The sequence below is a fragment of the Coregonus lavaretus genome, assembly GCF_964263955.1.
Source record: "Coregonus lavaretus genome assembly, contig: HAP1_SCAFFOLD_1572, whole genome shotgun sequence".
Classification (NCBI taxonomy): domain Eukaryota; kingdom Metazoa; phylum Chordata; class Actinopteri; order Salmoniformes; family Salmonidae; genus Coregonus; species Coregonus lavaretus.
The window spans coordinates 2,585-28,585 of record NW_028157197.1 but is presented as its reverse complement, the minus strand read 5'-3'; the positions used below and the strand labels follow the sequence as shown (position 1 = coordinate 28,585).

Below are 26,001 nucleotides of genomic sequence, written 5' to 3'. Positions count from 1 at the left end.
GTGTTAAAACAGGTTAGAGCGGTTATCGCCCTGTGTCTGTGTCTTTCCCACATAACAAGTGAACTGCCACTGTTGGAACAAGTTGGAACAGTCAGTAGCTAATGGATACTTTTGGATACATTGAAACAGAGCTTTATCCCGACAACCAAATTGTTTGCTTTGTGACTAGCCCAATGAACAGGCCTATCAGACCGATGGAATACCAATTGCACCAGTTATAAACAGGTAGTGTATGTGTATTTTAACATTCGAAAAATAGTTTGAAAAATCTGATCTAACAGTTAAATACGTCATGATTTACGTGTTGTAACAGGTCCACAGTGTTAACTAAAATCCGATTTGGATATATTTGGCTGTTTTCGCTGCATAACATTTAGAAGTTTACCTTTTTCAAGATGAGAAAAAAAGTATGCTAAATGCTCATACTGTAAGCTGGTATAGAAATCGGTGGTGGTAGTTAAAGCCATTTTTAAGTGTAATGCAGTTGATTGGTGATGATGAATATTGGGGTTGACATCCATACATATACTATGATTTTTTAAAAATGTCACAGTGTGCAATACATAGGCTAGATGTAGGCTGATTTTGATTGGCCGGCAATCACTATATTCTGAATCTTTCCCAACCGGGTGAGTGTGGTGTTTTCATAGTTTTAGTCAAATTATGTTGATCTCTTTACTACATCTATAGACTCCTCCATTGAGAAATACAGTGCATTCGTAAAGTATTCAGACCCCTTGACTTTTTCCACATTTTGTTACGTTACAGCCTTACTCTAAAATGAGACCGACCGCCTTGATTCAGTCTTATGTCGCAACATTTGAAATTGTGTTTTTTTTCTTCCATTGGATAAAAGCAGAGACACAGAGCTAGAAAATGGGACATCATACACTGCATTTAAGGAACAATGGGAAAGTAATTCTGCTTTGAAAGTTGATAAATCTGTAAACCCACTTCTGAGAAAAAATAATATTTTCCCTGTAGCTCAGTTGGTAGAGCATGGCGCTTGCAACGCCAGGGCTGTGGGTTCGTTTCCCACGGGGGGGACAGTATGAAAAATGTATGCACTCACTAACTGTAAGTCGCTCTGGATAAGAGCGTCTGCTAAATGAGTAAAATGTAAATGTAAAATGGCCCTGGAATGTTTCGGTACACCTACGCTGTTCTTTGTCTAAACCCATTCATCATCGTTCACACCCTCTTAAGCTTTAGCCCCACCCATCTCTTTAAGGATTCACATGTGAGGTCATGTGCTAAACAGAGTGAGTAGTGTAGTAAAGATGAAGACTAAAAGTGGTAAAAGTAGTAGCCTACAATAAGGAACAATTCCATGTAAACAGAAAGTGTCCAGATTTTTTTTTTTTTAATAAATATTAGATGACGCTTACCAGTCAAAAGTTTGGACACACCTACTCATTCAAGGGTTTTTCTTTATTTTCAAACTAAATTGTAGAATAATAGTGAAGACTATGAAATAACACATATGGAATCATGTAGTAATATATTTTTTAAAAAACATATCAAAATATATTTTATATTGGAGATTCTTCAAATAGCCACCCTTTGCCTTGATGACAGCTTTGCACACTCTTGGCATTCTCTCAACCAGCTTCACCTGGAATGCTTTTCCAACAGTCTTGAAGGAGTTCCCACATATGCTGAGCACTTGTTGGCTGCTTTTCCTTCACTCTGCCATTCGACTCATCCCAAACCATCTCAATTGGGTTGAGGTGGGGGTATTGTGGAGGCCAGGTCATCTGATGCAGCACTCCATCACTCTCCTTCTTGGTCAAATAGCCCTTACACAGCCTGGAGGTGTGTTGGGTCATTGTCCTGTTGAAAAACAAATCATAGTCCCACTAAATTAGCACTTGTTCATCAAGCTGCCTCACGCTATATAGAGCACTATATAGGGAATAGGGTGCCATTTGGTACATAGAGGACTATATAGGGAATAGGGTGCCATTTGGTACATAGAGCACTATATAGGGAATAGGGTGCTATTTGGTACATAGTGCACTACATAGGGAATAGGGTGCCATTTGGTACATAGAGCACTATATAGGGAATAGGGTGCCATTTGGTACATAGAGGACTATATAGGGAATAGGGTGCCATTTGGTACATAGTGCACTACATAGGGAATAGGGTGCCATTTGGTACATAGAGCACTATATAGGGAATAGGGTGCCATTTGGTACATAGAGCACTATATAGGGAATAGGGTGCCATTTGGTACATAGAGGACTATATAGGGAATAGGGTGCCATTTGGTACATAGTGCACTACATAGGGAATAGGGTGCCATTTGGTACATAGAGCACTATATAGGGAATAGGGTGCCATTTGGTACATAGAGCACTATATAGGGAATAGGGTGCCATTTGGTACATAGAGCACTATATAGGGAATAGGGTGCTATTTGGTACATAGTGCACTACATAGGGAATAGGTTGCCATTTGGTACATAGAGCACTATATAGGGAATAGGGTGCCATTTGGTACATAGAGGACTATATAGGGAATAGGGTGCCATTTGGTACATAGTGCACTACATAGGGAATAGGGTGCCATTTGGTACATAGAGCACTATATAGGGAATAGGGTGCCATTTGGTACATAGAGCACTATATAGGGAATAGGGTGCCATTTGGTACATAGAGGACTATATAGGGAATAGGGTGCCATTTGGTATATAGTGCACTACATAGGGAATAGGGTGCCATTTGGTACATAGAGCACTATATAGGGAATAGGGTGCCATTTGGTACATAGAGCACTATATAGGGAATAGGGTGCCATTTGGTACATAGAGCACTATATAGGGAATAGGGTGCCATTTGGTACATAGAGGACTATATAGGGAATAGGGTGCCATTTGGTACATAGAGGACTATATAGGGAATAGGGTGCCATTTGGTACATAGAGGACTATATAGGGAATAGGGTGCCATTTGGTACATAGTGCAATATATAGGGAATAGGGTGCCATTTGGTACATAGAGCACTATATAGGGAATAGGGTGCCATTTGGTACATAGAGGACTATATAGGGAATAGGGTGCCATTTGGTACATAGAGCACTATATAGGGAATAGGGTGCCATTTGGTACAGTCCCATTAGGTTATCCTACTGGATGAATATACTTGGCTTATATCACTGTCCTTGTTTCTTCAATGAAGGTACTGTTACCTTCTGTTTTGTTCACAGGCCCTGCGATAGACTAGTGTCCTGTCCAGGGGGTGTACTGTACATCAAGCTGTCTCACTACAGAAACAGGAGATAGACTAGTGTCCTGTCCAGGGGGTGTACTGTACACTACAGAAACAGGAGATAGACTGGTAATAATAATAATATGCCATTTAGCAGACGCTTTTATCCAAAGCGACTTGCAGTTATGCGTGCATACATTTTTTTGTATTATTTTTTTGTATGGGTGGTCCCGGGGATCGAACCCACTACCTTGGCATTACAAGCGCCGTGCTCTACCAGCTGAGCTACAGAGGACCACCTGGTGTCCTGTCCAGGGGGTGTACTGCACATCAGTTGAGGTATTTTTGCTCCAACGTTGTTTTTTCCCTTCCCAGTTTCTATTAGTTCAGGAAGTGTTGTAGCTCAGGTAAACATGTGCAACGCAAAACACCTAAATGAGAATCTGTGTTGTCAAAGTCGCGTCAATTCAAATCTGGTATTAGGAACAAAAGAGGTCAACACGACTTCTAAGATATACTAGTTATTTTAATTAATGCAAAAAACCTTCAATGGTAAATATGATGTTTCGTATATACGGGCTCTCTGAGATACCTCGCAGGGCACCCCAGAGAACTAATCCATTGTTCCAGATTGTTGCTCAAATACTCTGACAGAGAGAATTTCCCACTTCTCTGCTGGCCAATTAGAGTAGAGACTTGAGCGTGGTTTAGACTTAGTCAATCCGTTGATGCATCTCTGTTACCAGGCATATGTCCATATCATGCCAGGAAGGTTAACAATTGGATTGTATCCCTCTTACATCCCTCCTGAGTTTGATTAGCCAATATAATATAATCTACATAAACTAACATTTGGCTTCCTTCCCTAGGTTCAAACTTTCCCAAATTCTTAGTTATAGCCTGGACAAAGATTGTAAGACTTTCTGAGTAGCCTTGAGGCCTCCTAGCGTAAGTCCATTTCCTTCTTTGAAAAGTAAAGCCAAACCACCCCTGACTATCCGGATGAACTGGGATACTAAAGAAAGCATTAGCTAAATCTATCACTGTAAAATAGGAGTTCTTTGGTTTCAATTGGTTCAGCAATGTATGTGGATCTGGTACACATGGAACTCTGGGAATTATATTTATATTAAACTAACTGTAAGTCCATGACCATCCTCCAGTCGGCGCTAGGTGCCGCCTTTTTAACAGGAAATACTGGAGAGTTGCATTGTGCCTCATCTCCAGGAATTATCACCCCTCCCTTAAGTAAATGCTCAAATGTAGGTGTTATCCCTTTTATTGCTTCTGGTTTCATAGTATATTGCTTTTGGTATGGTCTATTATCGGATCGAGGAATCACTTGTACTGGAGCTACCCCCTTAATTAGTCCTACATCTATTGTCCTTGTGACCATAATTTGAACGGAATTGCTGCTAACTCAGCCTCCTGTTCCTGAGTTAAGAAAATCTCTTCCTGTCATCCGTTAAAACTTATCTCCAGGTGGACCCTGGGCTGGGTTTTTGCTCTCCAATTCAACTTTCTTCTATATCTCCCAGTGGAGTGGCCATACTGATCCCCATTTGGTGTATTCTGCCAGTCAGTAATATTTTTCCCCTGTTTTATCCATTTACCTAGTGATAACCATTCCTCTGATTACTGCAGTTTATTCCATTAATTTAGGTTCAAATATCCCCCAACAAACCGTTCCATCCTACAGCATAGTAAACACCACCCATGATCTGTTGAAAATCCCCTAAATTCAACATAACAACCCTTTATAAACATCATGCTGAGTGTGTTTTTTTATTTCTTTGAAAAACCCAATTGAAAAATAACAATCAGAGATAGTTAGGCTCAATTTAATTTGGTAGCTCCCTCTTTTGACCTAAATACTGCCTAACTGAGATGAGCTAATCTCTTTCTCCTGGTTATAATCTAAAGATGGTAGTACACACAAAACATGATAGATATATCCCCAGTCTTAACCCATCAATAATTGTTTGTATCAATCTAATTGCTCATAACTAATCCATAAAACCACTCAAAATTCCTCGAGTATACAATTATTATTTAATTGATTACCCTAACTCTGCTACATGTGATCTCATCTCAAATGATCCATTATCAATTATTTGTTCAACCCCCTAGGAAAATCTGTCTCCCCTTCTATTGTTCCTGTCCCCCCTGTTTTACCAATCCAGGACCCACCACAGGCTGGCGCTATTTCCCCAGCACAACAGCCAATGCATACTTGCATCCTAACCAAAATAAATTATCGTTCTAAAATTGTCCAACTATTTTGTATTTTCCCGCTAACCCATTTCAGTTCGCTATTCAATGTCTTTAACTGTTCTCTCTGATTAGGCCCTAATTAATAAAACAAATACTTGCTATCGTTTATCAGCATACGCTTAATGACATTCCTACCATCTGAACTATGTCCTGTCTCTTACATCTCCTCCCCCTCTCCTGCTCCTTCCTGCATTATGGGGGAGGCGCGGAAATGTCCCTACAATCTTCCTTCTTAGGTAATAATGTCATTCGTACCTGTAACATATTTTCATAGACCTATCTTATGCAACTTTTAATACACGTAAAAACTCTCTCTCTCCACCCATTCCCTATTGAATAAGTGAGTTTTTTCTATTTAACCCCAAAACACGCTACAAATAGTCCATTCAACATTACCAAACCAACTACTCCATCGTACCCATTCGATCAACACATCAGCAGTGGAATTTACACTCATAAATGCAGATTGTTACTCCATGCCTTGAAATGATAAATAGATCTCCACCAATAGCATATTACTGATTTCTCATTTTACCCTCTGACACAAAATGAAGTTCCCTCACTGTACTACGTTAGCTCTACCATTATAATTAGTTCAATTGAACCCTCCATCTGCTTTGTACTATATTATACATTACGTCTAAAACAACATTACTTATGGTCAGTTTATTCCAATCACATTATCCAACAACGCCACAATCTTAAACACATATGGGGCGGCAGGCAGTTTAGTGACCAATAGCGCCGCGCCAACAACCGAGAGGTCGCCGGTTCCAATCCCCGAGCCGACCAGGCGAAAAATCTGCCGATGTGCCCTCGAGCAAGGCACTCAACCCCAATTGCTCCAATAAATCGCTCTAGACAAGAGCGTCTGCCAAATTACCAAAAATGTAAACATTCTCTACTTTCTCACCCATGACGCTCGGGTGAGCAAGTTTAGAACATTCTCTCGTCAGATACCCACATGCGTTCCCAGCCATCTCCCAGTCTTTTCTGGCTCCAAAAGCCACACTTTCGCTCTCTCCAGCCCCTCCCCTCGCAACTCTACCTTTTTCTTGTCCAGGGGGAACAGACTTTGTGAGGAGCTGTGAGGAGCTGTTTCTCGTTTTAGCGTGTTTCCAATATTCTGCCGTTATTCAAAGTACTTTAGTCTATTTATTTAAATCAAATAATTCCCACCTAATTAGTCAAAGTCGGTGCATATCTATATCTCAACGATAAACCAAATTATTTCGGTCTAATTGTTTAACCAGTATTTTGCATGGTCAAACGTCAAACATTACATCAAATAATCAACAAAAAAGCCTCAACCCAAGCACCTATAACCAGAATTATGCTATGTCTAACACCAAACGGCACAGTTCAAACATATCAGCTCAACCGTTTCAGTTCAGTCACACAATTCATCACTTTAGTTTTATGTTCCCAATTGTTTTTAACGGGTTATATGGTTTAAGCAACCACAAACCCAACAGTTATCCCCAAATTATACAGTTTGGACAGCCACAGACATCTTAATATACAGGTTTATTATTTTTAATAACCCCTATTCACTATTTTATTTCGTCTGTGATCATTCGTGCACTCATGCATACAACAACACCCAGTGTCCCCCTGACTCTATCCGTATCTAGCCTTCTGATACGTGTCAGTAGCGTAACACTATCTAACATTTAAGTGGCCATTATGATCCTAGCCATATCTCAGTGGATATGTGCCACAACGTTACACTTTGATCAATTAATCCCTGTATCTCACAGTTCCACCATTTGTGGTCCAGAGACTTCAGTATCTTCCTTGATCCTAGCCATATCTCTCTGAATATGTGTCAAAGGAACAATACTCAATTAAAATTTTGGCGCTCCTCTGATCCTAGCCATATCTCGATGGATATGTGTCAGTAGCCAACGCCCTTAGCCAATAATTCCCTGTGTCCACAGTTCTCACCCCTGGTGATCCTAGCCTGGGGACTTCAGTATTTTCTCCGAACCTAGCCATATCTCTCTGGATATGTGTCGGTAAAACAATACTCAACTAAAATTTTGCCGCTCCTCTGATCCTAGCCATATCTCGATGGATATGTGTCAGTAGCCAACGCCCTTAGCCAATAATTCCCTGTGTCTCCAGTTCTCACCCCTGGTGATCCTAGCCTGGAGACTTCAGTACTATTTCCCGATCCTATCCGTACCTAGGCTTCTGGTACGTGCCGGTGAAACAATACTCTACGGTACCAAGGTTTTAACATCACATTCATCACAGGTTTGCATGTCACAATATTGTGCTTATCTACTCATAATAGTTTCATAATTTAGTTCACTTACATCAGACAGGTGTTTCACAAAATAAATTTTAATAAAGCCAATTTGCAGATCTTTAGTTATTTAACAATAGGTATCTGCTTACTTTTAAGTTTGTCCCGGACATTTACCCAGCGAAGTCCCTTCTACCAGATCACGTCGGGGTCACCAATTGTCAAAGTCGCGTCAATTCAAATCTTGTATTAGGAACAAAAGAGGTCAACACGACTTCTAAGATATACTAGTTATTTTAATTAATGCAAAAAACCTTCAATGGTAAATATGATGTTTCGTATATACGGGCTCTCTGAGATACCTCGCAGGGCACCCCAGAGAACTAATCCATTGTTCCAGATTGTTGCTCAAATACTCTGACAGAGAGAATTTCCCACTTCTCTGCTGGCCAATTAGAGTAGAGACTTGAGCGTGGTTTAGACTTACTCAGTCAATCCGTTGATGCATCTCTGTTACCAGGCATATGTCCATATCATAACAACCTGTCATAGTGAGAAGAGCCAGCTCCCTTAGACACCATTCCTACGTCCAAGGAAGGTTCACAGATCACAAAGAACCAGTATATTCCAGCATCTGGAGACACAAATCCCTATCTCCCTTTACCCCCTAAAACAGCTCTTCACATCAATCACAGCTTGCCAGGTGTCACAACCTACATTAGCCCAGTCAAGAATGCATTCTTTCTAAGTTAGTCATCCCATCAATCCAATTATTTAGAAAATAGAACCCAACAGTGTTAAAACAGGTTAGAGCGGTTATCGCCCTATGTCTGTGTCTTTCCCACATAACAAGTGAACTGCCACTGTTGTAAAGTTGGAACAGTCAGTAGCTAATGGATACTTTTGGATACATTGAAACAGAGCTTTATCCCGACAACCAAAGTGTTGCTTTGTGACTAGCCCAATGAACAGGCCTATCAGACCGATGGAATACCAATTGCACCAGTTATAAACAGGTAGTGTATGTGTATTTTAACATTTGAAAAATCGTTTGAAAAATCTGATCTAACAGTTAAATACGTCATGATTTACGTGTTCTAACAGGTCCACAGTGTTAACTAAAATCCGATTTGGATATATTTGGCTGTTTTCGCTGCGTAACATTTAGAAGTTTACCTTTTTCAAGATGAGAAAAAAATTCTGCTAAATGCTCATACTGTAAGCTGGTATAGAAATCGGTGGTGGTAGTTAAAGCCATTTTTAAGTGTAATGCAGTTGATTGGTGATGATGAATATTGGGGTTGACATCCATACATATACTATGATAAAAAAAATAAAAAATAAAATGTCACAGTGTGCAATACATAGGCTAGATGTAGGCTGATTTTGATGGCCGGCAATCACTATATTCTGGATCTTTCCCAACCGGGTGAGTGTGGCGTTTTCATAGTTTTACTCTAAAATGAGACCGACCGCCTTGATTCAGTCTTATGTAGCAACATTTGAAATTGTGTTTTTTTTTTTCTCCATTGGATAAAAGCAGAGACACAGAGCTAGAAAATGGGACATCGTACACTGCATTTAAGGAACAATGGGAAAGTAATTATGCTTTGAAAGTTGATAAACCTGTAGGCCCACTTCTGAGAAAAGAAGAATTGCAGACAATTACATTGATAGAAGATACAATCTCTTTTTTTTTTTTTTTTTTTGGGGGGGGGGGGAATGGATCAGCTTAATATTGCAGATAGATTGTATCTTCTATCAATGTAATTGTCTGCATCACTTCAAATCCCCATGTTTTATTTTATTTTTTATATATATATTCCCCTTTATTACTTTTCAACCCCACCATCCTTTCCCTACTTGGAGTAAATTAGTGAACAACAACGCCCAGGCCTCTACTTCCGGTCTATACTTACTATCTACACCTTATGGACAGAGTTAATTTTACAATAATTCTATATATATATATATATATATATTTATTTATTTTTTTGCTCCTGAACTTCTTCTACTCTCAACCACTCCGATCATTTTCATGATGTCCATCCGGTTTGCTTCTAAATGCCATATCTTTCTAACTGTGCTCTTTCCCAAAAGCTCCCAACATACAACCTATATACTTATTATGGACACAGTAGGCTTACATTATTAGCTATCTTTGTTATTATTTGTTGTTATTTGTTATTAGTCCCATCCTTCAACTCTATTCAATACCTCCCATCTATCTCTTAACACCATCCATATAGGATTTCTATTTGCCATATATATTTCAACCGTACTGTGATGTTTTACAAAAGTTCTGAACCTTTCTATTCTCATTGCTTCTACAGATTGTGAATTAAAAATAAACATTTTTGCTAAAAGTATTATTATATTATTGATTGATTGACTATGACTTTTCAGATCACCCAGTAATGCTATCTGCAAGGTTAGTTCCAGGTAAATATTGCAATCCTTTAGCCATTCCTGGACCTGTGTCCAAAAACAAGCTACAAATGGACAGAACCAAAACAAATGATCTAATGATTCTATCTCTTCACAGCAAAATCTGCAGAGCTGGGAAGATTGTATCCCCCATATAAATAACATTCTATTGGTAGCAAGAATTTTATATAATAATTTAAATTGAAAGATTCTAATTTTTGAATCCGGTGTCGTTTTGCGTGTCAGTTCATAAACACTATGCCATGGGATCGGTACGTCAAAGATCTCTTCCCAACTATTTTGCAATCTATATGGGACGGCTGTCAATCCTTTGGTCCTTAAGTGAAACTGATATACTTTTTTATTTATCACAGTTTTCCTTAACAAATTATGTTCTTTAATGCAAGGCCGACAGCCAAGTTCCTTACTTTCTCCCCCTTCAACTTTCCTCTTCCACTTTTGCGGTAAGGCTGCAATTATTTGGTTGTAATTTTGGGTAGAGCAGACATTTCCATATGTTTTTGTTAGCTGCATGTGCGACATAACTCCACCAGTCCTACCGATGATATCATTTACGAAGATTATAAATTTTTTAAACATTCTGTCAAAAAATAAAGGTTTTTTGTCAATTAGTATATTTGAATTTAACCACAATATTTGTTGCATTATTTGTTCTGTCGTTTCTGGAGGATTAAATTGAAATTGCAACCAACTTTCTATGGCTTGTTTTAGAAATAGTGACATTTGGGAGATTATTTCCTTTTCAAATAACTGAAAGTGAGAGGTTGTAATCTGAATAAAGGGAAAAAGGCCTTTCTTGAACAGTGGGTGAGACAATCTTACAAATTTGCTTGAGAACCAGTTCGGATTTAAGTATAACTTTTGGATGACTGAAGATTTTAGTGATAGGTCTAATGCTTTAATATTTAATAATTTCTGTCCTCCGAATTCATATTCATTATATAAATATGCTCTTTTAATTTTGTCTGGCTTGCCGTTCCAAATAAAATTGAATATTTTTTTCTCATATAATTTAAAAAACTGTTTGCTAGGCGTAGGCAAGACCATAAGCAAATAGGTAAACTGGGATAATACTAAAGAGTTAATCAGGGTGATTTTTCCACAAATTGACAGGTATTTTCCTTTCCATGGTAGTAAGATCTTATCTATTTTTGCTAACTTTCTATTAAAATGTATTGAAGTGAGATCATTTATTTCCTTTGGGATATGTATTCCGAGTATATCCACATCACCATCAGACCATTTTATTGGTAAACTACATGGTAATGTAAAAATTGTATTTTTTAGTGATCCAATACGTAATATAGTACATTTGTCATAATTTGGTTTTAATCCAGAGAGGTTAGAAAATGTATCTAGATCCTCTATGAGGCTGTGGAGGGATTCTAGTTGTGGATCTAAAAGAAAACATGAATCATCTGCGTACAATGACACCTTTGTTTTTAAGCCCTGTATTTCTAATCCTCTGATATTATTATTGGATCTGATTTTAATAGCTAACATCTCGATGGCCACTATAAATAGATATGCCGATAGTGGACAACCTTGTTTCACTCCTCTTGACAGTTTAAAACTTTCTGAGAAATAGCCATTATTTACTATTTTACACCTAGGGTTACTATACATGATTTTGACCCATTTTATAAGAGATTCTCCAAAATTGAAATGCTCCAGGCATTTATATATAAATCCCAGTCGAACTTTATCAAATGCCTTTTCGAAGTCTGCTATGAATAGCAGGCCTGGTTTCCCATATTTTCCATAGTGTTCTATTGTTTCCAATACTTGCCTTATATTATCTCCAATGTATCTTCCATGTAAAAACCCTGTCTGATTAGAATGAATAATATCCGACAATACCTTTTTAATTCTATGCGCTATACATTTTGCTAGGATTTTTGCATCACAACACTGAAGTGTAAGGGGCCTCCAATTTTGTAAATGGACTGGATCTTTATATTTTCCACTTGTATCCTGTTTCAGTAATAATGAGATCAGACCTTCTTCTTGAGTGTCAGATAATCTACCATTTACATAGGAGTGGTTAAAACATGCTAATAACGGTCCTCTTAGTATATCAAAAAAGGTTTGGTATACCTCGATTGGTATGCCATCCAACCCTGGAGTTTTCCCGGACTTAAAGTCTTTAATTGCATCCAGAAGTTCCTCCTCTGTAATTTCACCTTCACATGAGTCTTTCTGTGTGGCTGTTAATTTGACATTATCAATAGAAAAAAAATCTCTACAATTAGCTTCAGTTAGAGGAGATGGAGGCGACTGAAAAGAAAACATATGCTTAAAGTACTTTGTTTCTTCCTTCAAAATATCATTAGGTGAATTATGGGTGACTCCGTCAATTGTAACCAGTTTCATTAAGTTCTTTTTGGTAGCATTCCTATGTTGAAGATTAAAAAAGAATTTTGTGCATTTTTCCCCATATTCCATCCAGTTTGCTTTATTTTTATAATATATTACACTTGATCTTTCTTGAATAAGTTTTTCCATTTCTTTTTGTTTTTCCTCTAATTTATTCTGAGCCTCTATGTTACAGTTTTTATTGCCATCTATCTGTTCTGTTAGACTTTCTATTTCCTTTCTTAGTATAAACTCTTTTGACCTAAATTGCTTTTGTTTTCGAGATGAGTACTGAATTGCATGGCCTCTAAAGGCACATTTAAAGGTGTCCCATACAATAAGGGGATTCGCTGTACCTATGTTATGTTAGACAAAGAAACCTACGCTCTTCTTTGTCTAAACCCATTCATCATCGTTCACACCCTCTTAAGCTTTAGCCCCACCCATCTCTTTAAGGATTCACATGTGAGGTCATGTGCTAAACAGAGTGAGTAGTGTAGTAAAGATGAAGACTAAAAGTGGTAAAAGTAGTAGCCTAAAATAAGGAACAATTCCATGTAAACAGAAAGTGTCCAGATTAAAAAATATTGTATAAATATTAGATGACGCTTACCCAGACACACTTGTCTAAATTGATGGGGTCATGTTAAAGAAATGCTATAACCCCCAGCCACATCTCGCTAAGTGGATGGGTCCCTACAGAAGGTGTAAACGGTACAGCCAAATGGTTACATGCATAGTAGCAATATCAAAAATAGATAGTGTCAATGCCAGTAGAGAAATAATATACAGTAATAAATAATAATAATATATTAATAAATAATATACAGTATGTACAAGAACATTATCAATAACAATATCAGTGATACTGTTGACAGATGAGGTAGTTACATGCATACAATCAGGGGTAAAGTGGCTGAGCAGCAGGATAAACAAATAAATAGTAGCAGCAACGTCTGACGTGTGTGTTAGGAGACAGTGATGTGAATAGAGGCACTGCAGATAGTGCTGATGACTGGGAACTCGCCCCCGGTGATGAACTGGTCCATCCAAACCACGCATGAACAAGGGAATCTACTGTACCAGTCAAAAGTTTGGACACACCTACTCATTCAATGGTTTTTTCTTTATTTTCAAACTAAATTGTAGAATAATAGTGAAGACTATGAAATAACACATATGGAATCATGTAGTAATCAAAAAAATGTTAAACAAATCTAAATATATTTTATATTGGAGATTCTTCAAATAGCCACCCTTTGCCTTGATGACAGCTTTGCACACTCTTGGCATTCTCTCAACCAGCTTCACCTGGAATGCTTTTCCAACAGTCTTGAAGGAGTTCCCACATATGCTGAGCACTTGTTGGCTGCTTTTCCTTCACTCTGCCATTCGACTCATCCCAAACCATCTCAATTGGGTTGAGGTCGGGGTATTGTGGAGGCCAGGTAATCTGATGCAGCACTCCATCACTCTCCTTCTTGGTCAAATAGCCCTTACACAGCCTGGAGGTGTGTTGGGTCATTGTCCTGTTGAAAAACAAATCATAGTCCCACTAAATCCCAAACCAGATGGGATGGCGTATTGCTTCATAATGCTGTGGTAGCCATGCTGGTTAAGTGTGCCTTGAATTCTAAATAAATCACAGACAGTGTCACCAGCAAAGCACCCCCACACCCCCACACCATAACACCTCCTCCATGCTTTACGGTGGGAAATACACCGTAAAATAAACCCGCGTCTCGCAAAGACATGGCAGTTGGAACCAGAAATCTCAAATTTGGACTCAAATTTCCACCGTTCTAATATCCATTGCTTGTGTTTCTTGGCCCAAGCAGGTCTCTTCTTATTATTGGTGTCCTTTAGTAGAGGTTTCTTTGCAGCAATTCGACCATGAAGGCCTGATTCACGCAGTCTCCTCTGAACAGTTGATGTTGAGATGTGTCTGTTACTTGAACTCTGTGAAGAATTTATTTGGGCTGCAATCTGAGGTGCAGTTAACTCTAATGAACTTATCCTCTGCTGCAGAGGTAAATCTGGGTCTTCCTTTCCTGTGGCGGTCCTCATGAGAGCCAGTTTCATCATAGCGCTTGATGGTTTTTGCGACTGCACTTGAAGAAACGTTCAAAGTTCTTGACATTTTCCGGATTGACTGACCTTCATGTCTTAAAGTAATGATGGAATGTCGTTTCTCTTTGCATATTTGAGCTGTTCTTGCCATAATATGGACTTGGTATTTTACCAAATAGGGCTATATTCTGTATACCACCCCTACCTTGTCACAGCACAACTGATTGGCTCAAACGCATTAAGAAGGAAAGAAATTCCACAAATTAACTTTTAACATGGCACACCTGTTAATTGAAATGCATTCCAGGTGACTACCTCATGAAGCTGGTTGAGAGAACGCCAAGAGTGTGCAAAGTTGTCATCAAGGCATGGCTACTGTCACGCTCTGGCTCCGGGACTCTGTAATTTGAGCCAGGGTGTGTTCATTCGTTGGGTGTATTTCTATGTTTGTATTTCTGTTGGGTTTATTTCTATGTTTGGTCAATGACTCCCAATCGGAGGTAACGAGTGTCAGCTGTCGGCTCGTTATCTCTGATTGGGAGCCATATTTAATCTGTATGTTTTCCTGTGGGTGTTGTGGGTTTTTGTTCCGTTTCGGTATGTTTAACCGTTGGACTTCACGAGTCGTGTTTTGGTTTGTTCGTTAATTAAAATAAAGTCATGTTTGTATCACACGCTGCGCCTTGGTCCGCTTCCTGTAACGACGATCGTGACAGAAAAACCCACCAAGATGGGACCAAGCAGCGTGTCCAGGAGCCATCGCCGGGGAGATCCCTCACAGATCTCCTTCGCCTCCTGGACTGGGTCAAGCCGAGTGAGGAAGAGAGGGGCTTGACATTATGGCAGAAGGGCGAGAAGCTGGCGAGGGACATGGAGACCTGGGCCACGGGTAGGAGAGACGCCCCGAAAATTTTTAGGGGGGGGCTCACGACGGCGGACCAGCAGGAGGCCGCGATAGAGCGGTCCAGTGGGTTGCCGGAGAAGGCCGCCGGGTTACGGGGGCCACTGGTCAAAGAGGGGATGGAGGAAGTAGAGGCACGGCGAGAGGTACTGGCGTGTGTTGCCAGTCCGGTCCGGCCCGTTCCAGATCCCGGTGTAGGGCCAGTGGTGTGTGTCCCCAGTACAGTCCGGCCCATCCAAGCTTCCCGCACCAAGCCAGTGGTGTGCGTCGTCAGTCCAGTCCGGCCCATTCCTGCTCCCCGCATCAAGTCTGTGGTGCGTCTCGTCAGCCCGGCTCTGCCCGTTCCTGCTCTCCGCACCAGGTCTGTGGTGCACGTCGCCAGTTCAGCCCGGCCTGTCCCTGCTCCCCGCATCAAGTCTGTGGTGCGTCTCGTCAGCCCGGCTCTGCCCGTTCCTGCTCCCCGCACCAGGTCTGTGGTGCGCTTCGTCAGCCCTATCCGGCCCAGTCCTGCTCCCCGCACCAAGTCTGTGGTGCGTTTCGTCAGCCCTGTCCGGCCCGGTTCCGCTCTCCGCACCAAGTCAGGGGTGCGCTTCGTCAGCCCGGTCCGGCCCATTCCTGCTCCCCGCGCCAAGGCAGTGGTGCGCGTCGTCAGCCTGGTAAGGCCCGTTCGTCCTCCACGCACCAAGCCAGGGGCGCGTGTCGTCAGTCCGGCTCCGGCCAGCGGGGCTAGACAGGACCAGGGGTACTTTGGGGGGTGGGAGAGGAGGTGGGGATCAAGGCCAGAGCCAGAGCCACCGCCGAGGAGGTATGCCCACCCAGCCCTCCCTTGTTTAGCCCGTATTGAGGCGCGGTCGCAGTCCGCGCCTTTAGGGGGGGGGTACTGTCACGCTCTGGCTCCGGGACTCTGTAATTTGAGCCAGGGTGTGTTCATTCGTTGGGTGTATTTCTATGTTTGTATTTCTGTTGGGTTTATTTCTATGTTTGGTCAATGACTCCCAATCGGAGGTAACGAGTGTCAGCTGTCGGCTCGTTATCTCTGATTGGGAGCCATATTTAATCTGTATGTTTTCCTGTGGGTGTTGTGGGTTTTTGTTCCGTTTCGGTATGTTTAACCGTTGGACTTCACGAGTCGTGTTTTGGTTTGTTCGTTAATTAAAATAAAGTCATGTTTGTATCACACGCTGCGCCTTGGTCCGCTTCCTGTAACGATGATCGTGACAGCTACTTTGAAGAATCTCAAATAAAACATTTAGATGAAAACATCTGAAATATATTTTGATTTGTTTAACACTTTTTTGGTTACTACATGATTCCATATGTGTTATTTCATAGTTTTGACGTCTTCACTATTATTCTACAATGTAGAAAACACTAAAAATAAAGAAAAACCCTGGAATGAGTAACTTTTGACTGGTAGTTGTGACGAGTACTGAGGATATGAAGAGGCAATGTGAAGGAGGAGATGTGACAGTAGTGTATATATGTCCTTAATCAGTATGAAGGAGGAAATGTTGCTTACTTGTTGAGCTAAATCAAAGCAGTAATGCATCCTGATGTCTTTGCTTGCTGGTTCAGTAGGGCCCTCCAGAGACAACTGCAGGTCTTGACAGGTGGTCTTGCAGTCAGCAACCATCTTCTGGTAGACAGACCGTTCACTCTGAACAAGCAGGAGATGCTTCTCTTGCTTCTTCAGCTTGGCTGATTTAACATCTTCTGGCAGACTGGCAGATCTGAAGACCTAATAGTTATTCCTATGGCACTGCCAGCACAGGTCTGTCCTGGGCTTAGTGCTTGAGATGTGGGGCAGCAATTTTCTCCACAGATTCCCGATGGAAGACAGCCCGACTACACGAACCTCTGGAAAATACACAAATAATGTGAGATCAATAAAAGTAGTGCCAATCATGTTGGAGGTAAATTAAAATAATCAAAAGACGTGTTGTTTATGCTTTACATACCAAGTGTTGTCATCGATTCCTTGTAGAGATGCCACACCGCTGCTTCTGTCACATGAGATGGCAGCAGCTTTCCACCAAAGGGTTTGTGTCCTGGGTGGCGTCCTGGTAATACTATTGCATTATCCTCTGCGTAGTTGTTGATGAAGTTCACAACTCGCTGCAAGTCCTCGTGCTTCAGGTGTAACCTGTTCTTGCTTGGGCCGGCTCTCTTTCTGATGGGAGGCACAGGACCATTCTCCTTGTATGACTGGTGGAGGACAGTCAGGTGTGTTCTACTGATGCTGAAAGACAAATTCCAGTAAACAAATATTTTTGTCACGCCCTGACTCTGGGGACTCGTATTTGTTGAGTCAGGGTGTGTATTTTCTGTGTTGTGTTTTGCTATGTTGATTTTCTATGTTTAGATCTAGATCGTGTAGATCTATGTTGGCCTGGGTGGTTCCCAATCAGAGGCAGCTGTAGCTCGTTGTCTCTGATTGGGGACCATACTTTGGCAGCCTATTGGCACTAGTGGGTTGTGGGATCTTGTTCCGTGTTAAGGTATGTTGTGTTGTGCTGCCTTGGACGTCACGTATCGTTTGTTTACCAATAGGTGCCCTTCTTTGCGAGGCATTGGAAAACCTCCCTGGTCTACGTGGTTGGATCTGTGTTTGAAATTCACTGCTCAACTGAGGGATCTTATAGATAATTGTATGTGTGGGGTACAGAGATGAGGTAGTCATTTAAAAATCATGGTAAACACTATTATTGCACACAGAGTGAGTCCATGCAACTTATGTGACTTGTTAAGCACATTTTTACTCCTGAACTTATTTAGGCTTACCATAACAAAGGGGTTGAATACTTATTGACTCAAGACATTAAATTTTGTATTAATGTGTAAAGATTTCGAGAAACATCATTAAAGTTATATAAAGAACCATTGCTAGGGTCATTTTAAGATGTCAGGCTTGAAAATCCGTTCAGTCATTTTCGGACAGTGAGGTACTACCCAAACCAGATCAAACTAGACGCATCTGGTTTCAATTGGCCAAGTCACGTCATTTGATCTTCTACCGTGATCTAGTGGATGAACTGGGAATCAGACATGAGATCGGATTACATCAGTGAAAGGGTTACGACTTCAGCTTTCTCCTCATACGTACTGCATATCGTTCCTGTAAAACGATAAATGAAGGCATGGCAGACCCATGGCACGTTGCACATGGTGCTTTCAAGACAACTGGGGACTTGGAAAAAAACGAGGTCAAATCATGACATCAGTGATCTTCAGGTCGGACCTCTTGAAAGAGGCCAGAGTTCCAGACTTGGAATTCCGAGTAGGATGACCATTCAAAATGATTTTATCCCAGTCAGAGCTCATTTTCTTTGACTTCCCAGTTGTCGCGAAAGCACTGAAGTCGGAAGTGGGAGATTTCAGAGTTCCCAGTTGTTTTTGAAAGCCCTGCACTGTCATTTTGAATATTGAATAGCTCCCTGTGTGTTTATACTAGAGATTTACCGGTATGTGTGGTGGCTTCAGCTCAATCCCCTCTTTCCGCCGATGTGAAGTTTTGCGCCTATTCTAGAACATGGGGCTTGTGTAACTGATATTTTTTCTACACATGAGAGAGTAAAACCCGAACCGTGTGAGCTACAAACGAATGTCACCAATATCGAAAGGGGAGACTCTCATGAACATGACAGTTGTTTGGCTCTATGACATCTGCAAGCCTCAGGCAAAACGTGCATAGGGGGTCAAATGTGCCAAAAATAACGTGACCAAAATCGAAATCTTTTTTTCCCCCTGAGTTTTCTTAGACTATGTCTCCTAGATATAAAAATCAAATCGAATCAAATTGTATTGATCACATGCGCCGAATACAACAGGTGTAGACCTTACAGTGAAATGCTTATTTACAAGCCCTTAAACAACAATGCAGTTTTTAGAAAGAATACCAAAAAAAATCACAAAAAATACAATATGAAATAATACGAAATAAAAGTAACAAATAATTAAAGAGCAGCAGTAAAAACAACAATAGCGAGGCTATATACAGGGTTAACCCTAACCCTAACCCTAACACTAACCCTAACCCTAACCGAGTCAATATGCGGGGGCACCGGTTAGTCAAGGTAATTGAGGTAATATGTACATGTAGGTAGAGTTATTGAAGTGACTATGCATAGATAATAAACAGAGTAGCAGCAGCGTAAAAGAGGGGGGGGGGGGCAATGCAAATAGTCTGGGTAGCCATTTGATTAGATGTTCAGGAGTCTTATGGCTTGGGGGTAGAAGCTGTTTAGAAGCCTCTTGGACCTAGACTTGGTGCTCCGGTACGTCTTGACGTGCGGTAGCAGAGAGAACAGTCTATGACTAGGGCCTTCCTCTGACACCGCCTGGTATAGAGGTCCTGGATGGCAGGAAAATTGGCCCAATTGATGTACTGGGCCTTACGCACTACCCTCTGTAGTGCCTTGCGGTCAGAGGCCGAGCAGTTGTCATACCAGGCAGTGAAGCAACCAGTCAGGATGCTCTCGATGGTGCAGCTGTAGAACCTTTTGAGGATCTGAGGATCCATGCCAAATCTTTTCAGTCTCCTTAGAGGGAATAGGTTTTGTCGTGCCCTCTTCACGACTGTCTTGGTGTGCTTGGACCATGTTAGTTTGTTGGTGATGTGGACACCAAGGAACTTGAAGCTCTCAACCTGCTCCACTACAGCCCTGTCGATGAGAATGGGGGCGTGCTCGGTCCTCTTCTTTTTCCTGTAGTCCACAATCATCTCCTTTGTCTTGATCATGTTGAGGGAGAGGTTGTTGTCCTGGCACCACATGCCAGGTCTCTGACCTCCTCCCTAAAGGCTGTCTCGTCGTTGTCGGTGATCAGGCCTACCACTGTTGTGTCATCGGCAAACTTAATGATGGTGTTGGAGTCGTGCCTGGCCATGCAGTCATGGGTGAACAGGAAGTACAGGAGGGGACTGAGCACGCACCCCTGACGGAACCCGTGTTGAGGATCAGCTTTGCTGATGTGTTGTTACCTACCCTTACCACCTGGGGGCGGCCCGTCAGGAAGTCCAGGATCCAGTTGCAGAGGGAGGTGTTTAGTCCCAGGGTCCTTAGCCTAGTGATGAGGAACACTATTTTTTACATTTTAGTCATTTAGCAGACGCTCTTATCCAGAGCGACTTACAGTTAGCGCATACATTATTTTATCGAACCCACAACCCTGGCGTTGCAAACGCCATGCTCTACCAACTGAGCTACATCCCCTGTGTTGAACAATGAGCTGTAGTCAATGAATAGGATTCTCACATAGGTGTTCCTTTTGTCCAGGCGTGAAAGGGCAGTGTGGAGTGCAATAGCGATTGCATCATCTGTGGATCTGTTTGGGCGGTATGCAAATTGGAGTGGGTCTAGGGTTTCTGGGATAATGGTGATTATGAGAGCCTTGACCAGCCTTTCAAAGCACTTCATGGCTACAGACGTGAGTGCTACGGGTCGATAGTCATTTAGGCAGGTTACCTTAGTGTTCTTGGGCATTGGGACTATGGTGGTCTGCTTGAAACATGTTGGTATTACAGACTCAGACAGGGAGAGGTTGAAAATGTCAGTGAAGACACGTCCTGGTAATCCGTCTGGCCCTGCGGTCTTGTGAATGTTGACCTGTTTAAAGGTCTTACTCACATCGGCTATGGAGAGCGTGATTACACAGTCGTCCGGAACAGCTGATGCTCTCATGCATGTGATCGAGATGTGGTTGTCCCACTGGCTATCCTAAGTTGAATGCACCAATTTGTAAGTCGCTCTGGATAAGAGCGTCTGCTAAATGACTTAAATGTAAATGTAATGTTTCAGTGTTACTTGCTTCGAAGCTCGCGGCTGTGCTTCCCTTTGTAGTCTGTAATAGTTCGCAAGCCCTGCCACAGCCGACGAGCATCGGAGCCGGTGTAGTACGATTCAATCGTAGTCCTGTATTGACGATTCGCCTGTTTGATGGTTCGTCGGAGGCCATAGCGGGATTTCCTATAAGCTTCCGGGTTAGAGTCCCGCTCCTTGAAAGCGAAGGCTCTACCCTTTAGCTCAGTGTGGATGTTGCCTGTAATCCATGGCTTCTGGTTGGGGTATGTACGTACAGTCACTGTGGGGACAACGTCATCGATGCGCTTATTGATGAACCCAGTGACTGATGTGGTAAACTCCTCAATGCCATCTGAAGAATCCCGGAACATATTCCAGTCTGTGCTAGCAAAACAGTCCTGTAGCTTAGCATCTGCGTCATCTGACCACTTTTTTTATTGACGAGTCATTGGTGCTTCCTGCTTTCGTTTTTGCTTATAAGCAGGAATCAGAAGGATAGAATTATGGTCAAATTTGCCAAATGGAGGGCGAGGGAGAGATTTGTACGGGTCTCTGTGTGTGGAGTAAAGGTGGTCTGGAGGTTTTTTTCCCTCTGGTTGCACATTTAACATGCTGGTAGAAATGAGGTTATACTGATTTAAGTTTCCCTGTATTAAAGTCCCCGGCCACTAGGAGTGCCGCCTCTTGATGAGCGTTTTCCTGTTTGCTTATGGCCGTATACAGTTAATTGAGTGCGGTCTTAGTGCCAGCATCGGTTTGTGGTGGTATATAGACAGCTACGAAGACAATGGATGAAAACTCTCTTGGTAGATAGTGTGGTCTACAGCTTATCATGAGATACTCTTCCTCAGGCGAGCAAAACCTTGAGATTTCCTTTGCATAGACCGCCACCCCTTGTCTTACCAGAGGCTGCTGTTCTATCCTGCCGATACAGTGTATAACCCGCCAGCTGTATGTTATCCATGTCGTCGTTCAGCCACAACTCGGTGAAACATAAGATATTACAGTTTTTAATGTCCCGTTGGTAGGATATTCGTGCCTGTAATTCGTCCACTTTATTATCAGGTGATTGTAAATTGGACAATAGTATTGATGGCAAAGGCAGATTAGCCACTCGTCACCGGCTCCTTACCAGGCACCCCAATCTCCTTCCGCAATATCTCCTTTTCTTTCTACTGCGAATGACGGGGATGAGAGCCCTGTCGGGTGTCTGGAGAAAATCCCTCTCGTCCGACTCATTAAAGAAAAATTATTTGTCCAGTTCAAGGTGAGTAATCGCTGTTCTGATGTCCAGAAGCTCTTTTCGGTCATAAGAGACGGTAGCAGCAACATTATGTACAAAATAAGTTACAAACAGTGCGAAAAAACACACAAAATAGCACGGTTGGTTAAGAGTCCATAAAACGGCCGCCATCTTCCGGACAGACACTTATGATTTATTTTTTGACTGTCTGTTTTGCCATTTATGAATGTGTTATTCAATGCGCTTCTATGGGCTATAGCAGTAAAGGCCAAATTCAATGTTTCATCAAATTGTTTTATAAAAAAAATGTACCTACAGGGATCCTAAAATTCAAAATCAAATAGCTAAATGATCAATTTTATGACCATCTTAATACAAATCCATATGTTAGCTTAGTAGATATTGCGATCTAAAGGCTCAGACCTACAGGGGTTAAAAAGGCTTTTACACATGTTTAGAACACCACCATTAGATAAAAGATATGACAATTATTTATTTATATATTTTTTATATCCTTTTGGAATGGTAATTGGTAACACGTATTTTATTTCAAACCTAGACTTTCAAACCTCTTATTCCCCAACATGGGGACAATTTTGGAACCAATTCCAAAAATACAGTAAACACTTATTTTTTTTAATAGCTTTTCTTTACCGGCTGTTGCTCTGTCATAGTCACGTTGTTGTACCAGAATCCCACGGTTCTTACCTTTTTTTAACAGGACTAAGTATGTGTTTGAAATCAAAATGTATCTAATGGTAGTTTACAATATGTGTAAATGCCACCAGAGGACATCTGAGTTTTAAATGGTTTGTCCTATTTTCTACTGGGGTAGATCTAAATGTTTTACTAAATATTAAGTGGAAAATAGTAGTAATGTAAGTCATAGCAAATAATAATAGTACTGTTTCTCACAATAGTGCAGATGTTGGGGCCTTGGTCTGGGGGTGTAGATTATGATGCTACATGCTCTGTTGTTTAACAGTTTCCACTGACCTACAATGACCCCATCTATTAAAGAGCGGCTCCTGGCCATTCTGGATGATCTTGGCTCTGAGGAGCTGAAGAACTTTAAGTGGCATCTAACTATAGATAACCTGCTGGATGGCTTCCTTCACATTCCAATGGGCCAGCTGGAGAAATCTGACAGACAGGACACAGTGGATCAGATGGTGCAGAAATACAGGGAAAATGGGGCTGTGAAGATCACACTGGAGGTCCTGAAGAAGATGAGCCGTAACGATCTCGCTGAGAAGCTAAAAAGAGACTGTCCAACAGGAAACTCAGAATTCATAGGTGCGTGTGTCTCTAAGGTTTTGAGCAAATAAATATACATTATACTGTATTGTTGAAATAAGAAATTCTATATACATTCTAAAATAAGTTATATACAGTTTGTTATTGGCTAACCCTGTAAAACTACCCCTTTCTTTTAAATGTGCATTAATTTCATGTGCTTAGATTTTTCCAATAACCAGATATAATGTAAAATAAACTAAAAATATATTTGTTTATTGTGTATTGTTGAGCATCTAGAGAACAGCATATGCTTGCCTACTTGCTAACTATTCTATAACCATTGTCAGGTCCTTCGGATGAAGTTGTTGAGAAGTACCAACAAGAACTCAAACTGAAACTAAAAGAGAAGTTTCAGCATGTATTCAACGGGGTGGCAAAGCAGGGCGATAAGCAACTTCTCAATGAGATCTACACAGAGCTCTACATCACAGAGGGAGGAAGTGGAGGGGTCAATAATGAACATGAGGTGAGACAGATTGAGATGACATCCAAGAATCCAGCAAGACCAGAGGCTAAAATCATCTGCAATGACATCTTCAAACAATCACCTGGAAAAGACAAACCTATCAGAACTGTGCTGACAAAGGGAGTCGCTGGCATTGGAAAAACAGTTGCTGTGCAGAAGTTCATTCTGGATTGGGCTGAAGGGAAAGCCAATCAGGATATCCAATTCATAATTTCACTCCCTTTTCGGGAGCTGAATTTGCTGAGGGGGAAAAAGTACAGTTTAGTGGAACTTCTACATAAATGTGTCAGAGAGACTAGAGTGATTGAGAGGGACTTTTTGAATCACATTTTAACAAAATTGCAAAAACCAAGAAACTACAATGAGAGCGAGTACAAAGTTTTGTTTGTCCTTGATGGTCTGGATGAGTGCCGACTGACACTCGACTACGACAACTGTCAGAGCTGGTGTGATGTCACAGAGCCAACCTCCGTGGACGTGCTGCTGACAAACCTCATCAATGGGAATCTGCTTCCACCTGCTCTCCTCTGGATAACCTCCAGACCTGCAGCAACCAATCACATCCCTCCTGAGTGTGTTGACCAGGTGACAGAGGTACGAGGGTTCAATGAGCCACAGAAGGAGGAGTACTTCAGGAACAGATACAGGGATGAGGACCTGGCCAACAGAATCCTCTCACACATAAAGACATCAAGGAGCCTCCACATCATGTGTCACATACCAGTCTTCTGTTGGATCTTAGCTTCAGTTCTGGAGCATGTGTTGAGTACAGATAAGAATGAGGAGATGCCCAAGACTCTGACTCAATTATTTATTGGGTTACTGGTATTTCAGATCAAACAGAAGAATGAGAAATATCACAAGAAAGGTGAGCGAGATCCACACTTGTATAAAGAGAGCTTCATGGCACTGGGGAAACTTGCTTTTAACCAGCTAGAAAATGGCAACCTCATTTTCTATGAGGCAGACCTGAAAAAGTGTGGTATTGATGTCACTGAAGCTTCAGTGTACTCAGGACTGTGCACACAGATCTTTAGGGAGGACTATGGGCCGTTCCAGGACAAGGTGTACTGCTTCGTGCATCTGAGCGTTCAGGAGTTTCTGGCTGCGTTATACGTTTTCCTCTCCTTCAACAACAGCAATGAAAACCCAATGACCAAAGACCAATTCTTCATCAGAAATATTAAAATGAAGTTCACGTTGAACCCTGCTTTCACCTTCCACCAGATTGCAGTGGATAAAGCCTTACAGAGTGAGAATGGACACCTGGACCTGTTCCTCCGTTTCCTTCTGGGCCTCTCACTGGAGTCCAATCAGAAGCACTTACAAGGTCTACTGACAAAGACAAGAAGCACCAGAAGCAGCTCACTGTGCCATGAGGAAACAATCAAGTACATCAAGAAGAAGATCAGGAACACTCCCTCTCCAGAGAGGTGCATCAATCTGTTCCACTGCCTGAATGAACTGAATGACCATTCTCTAGTGGAGGAGATCCAAAGATACCTGCATTCAGGAAATCTGTCCAAAACCAAACTGTCACCTGCACAGTGGTCAGCTCTGGTCTTTGTGTTGCTGACTTCAGAAGAGGAGCTGGATGTGTTTGACCTGAAGAAATACTCCAGATCAGAGGAAGGTCTTCTGAGGCTGCTGCAAGTGGTCAAAGCCTCCACAACTGTTCTGTAA

At 41.5% G+C, this 26,001-nt stretch overlaps 1 protein-coding gene across 1 annotated transcript; it reads left to right on the top strand.

Moving 5' to 3' along the window:
- Nucleotides 1–26,001, top strand: LOC311125693 (NLR family CARD domain-containing protein 3-like; the record flags this gene model as incomplete). Its single annotated transcript, XM_084199727.1, has 3 exons — nt 1–225; nt 23,539–23,849; nt 24,140–26,001. Exons 2-3 carry the CDS (start codon nt 23,555–23,557, stop codon nt 25,999–26,001), a joined length of 2,157 nt encoding a protein of 718 aa, XP_084055853.1. The 5' UTR covers nt 1–225; nt 23,539–23,554.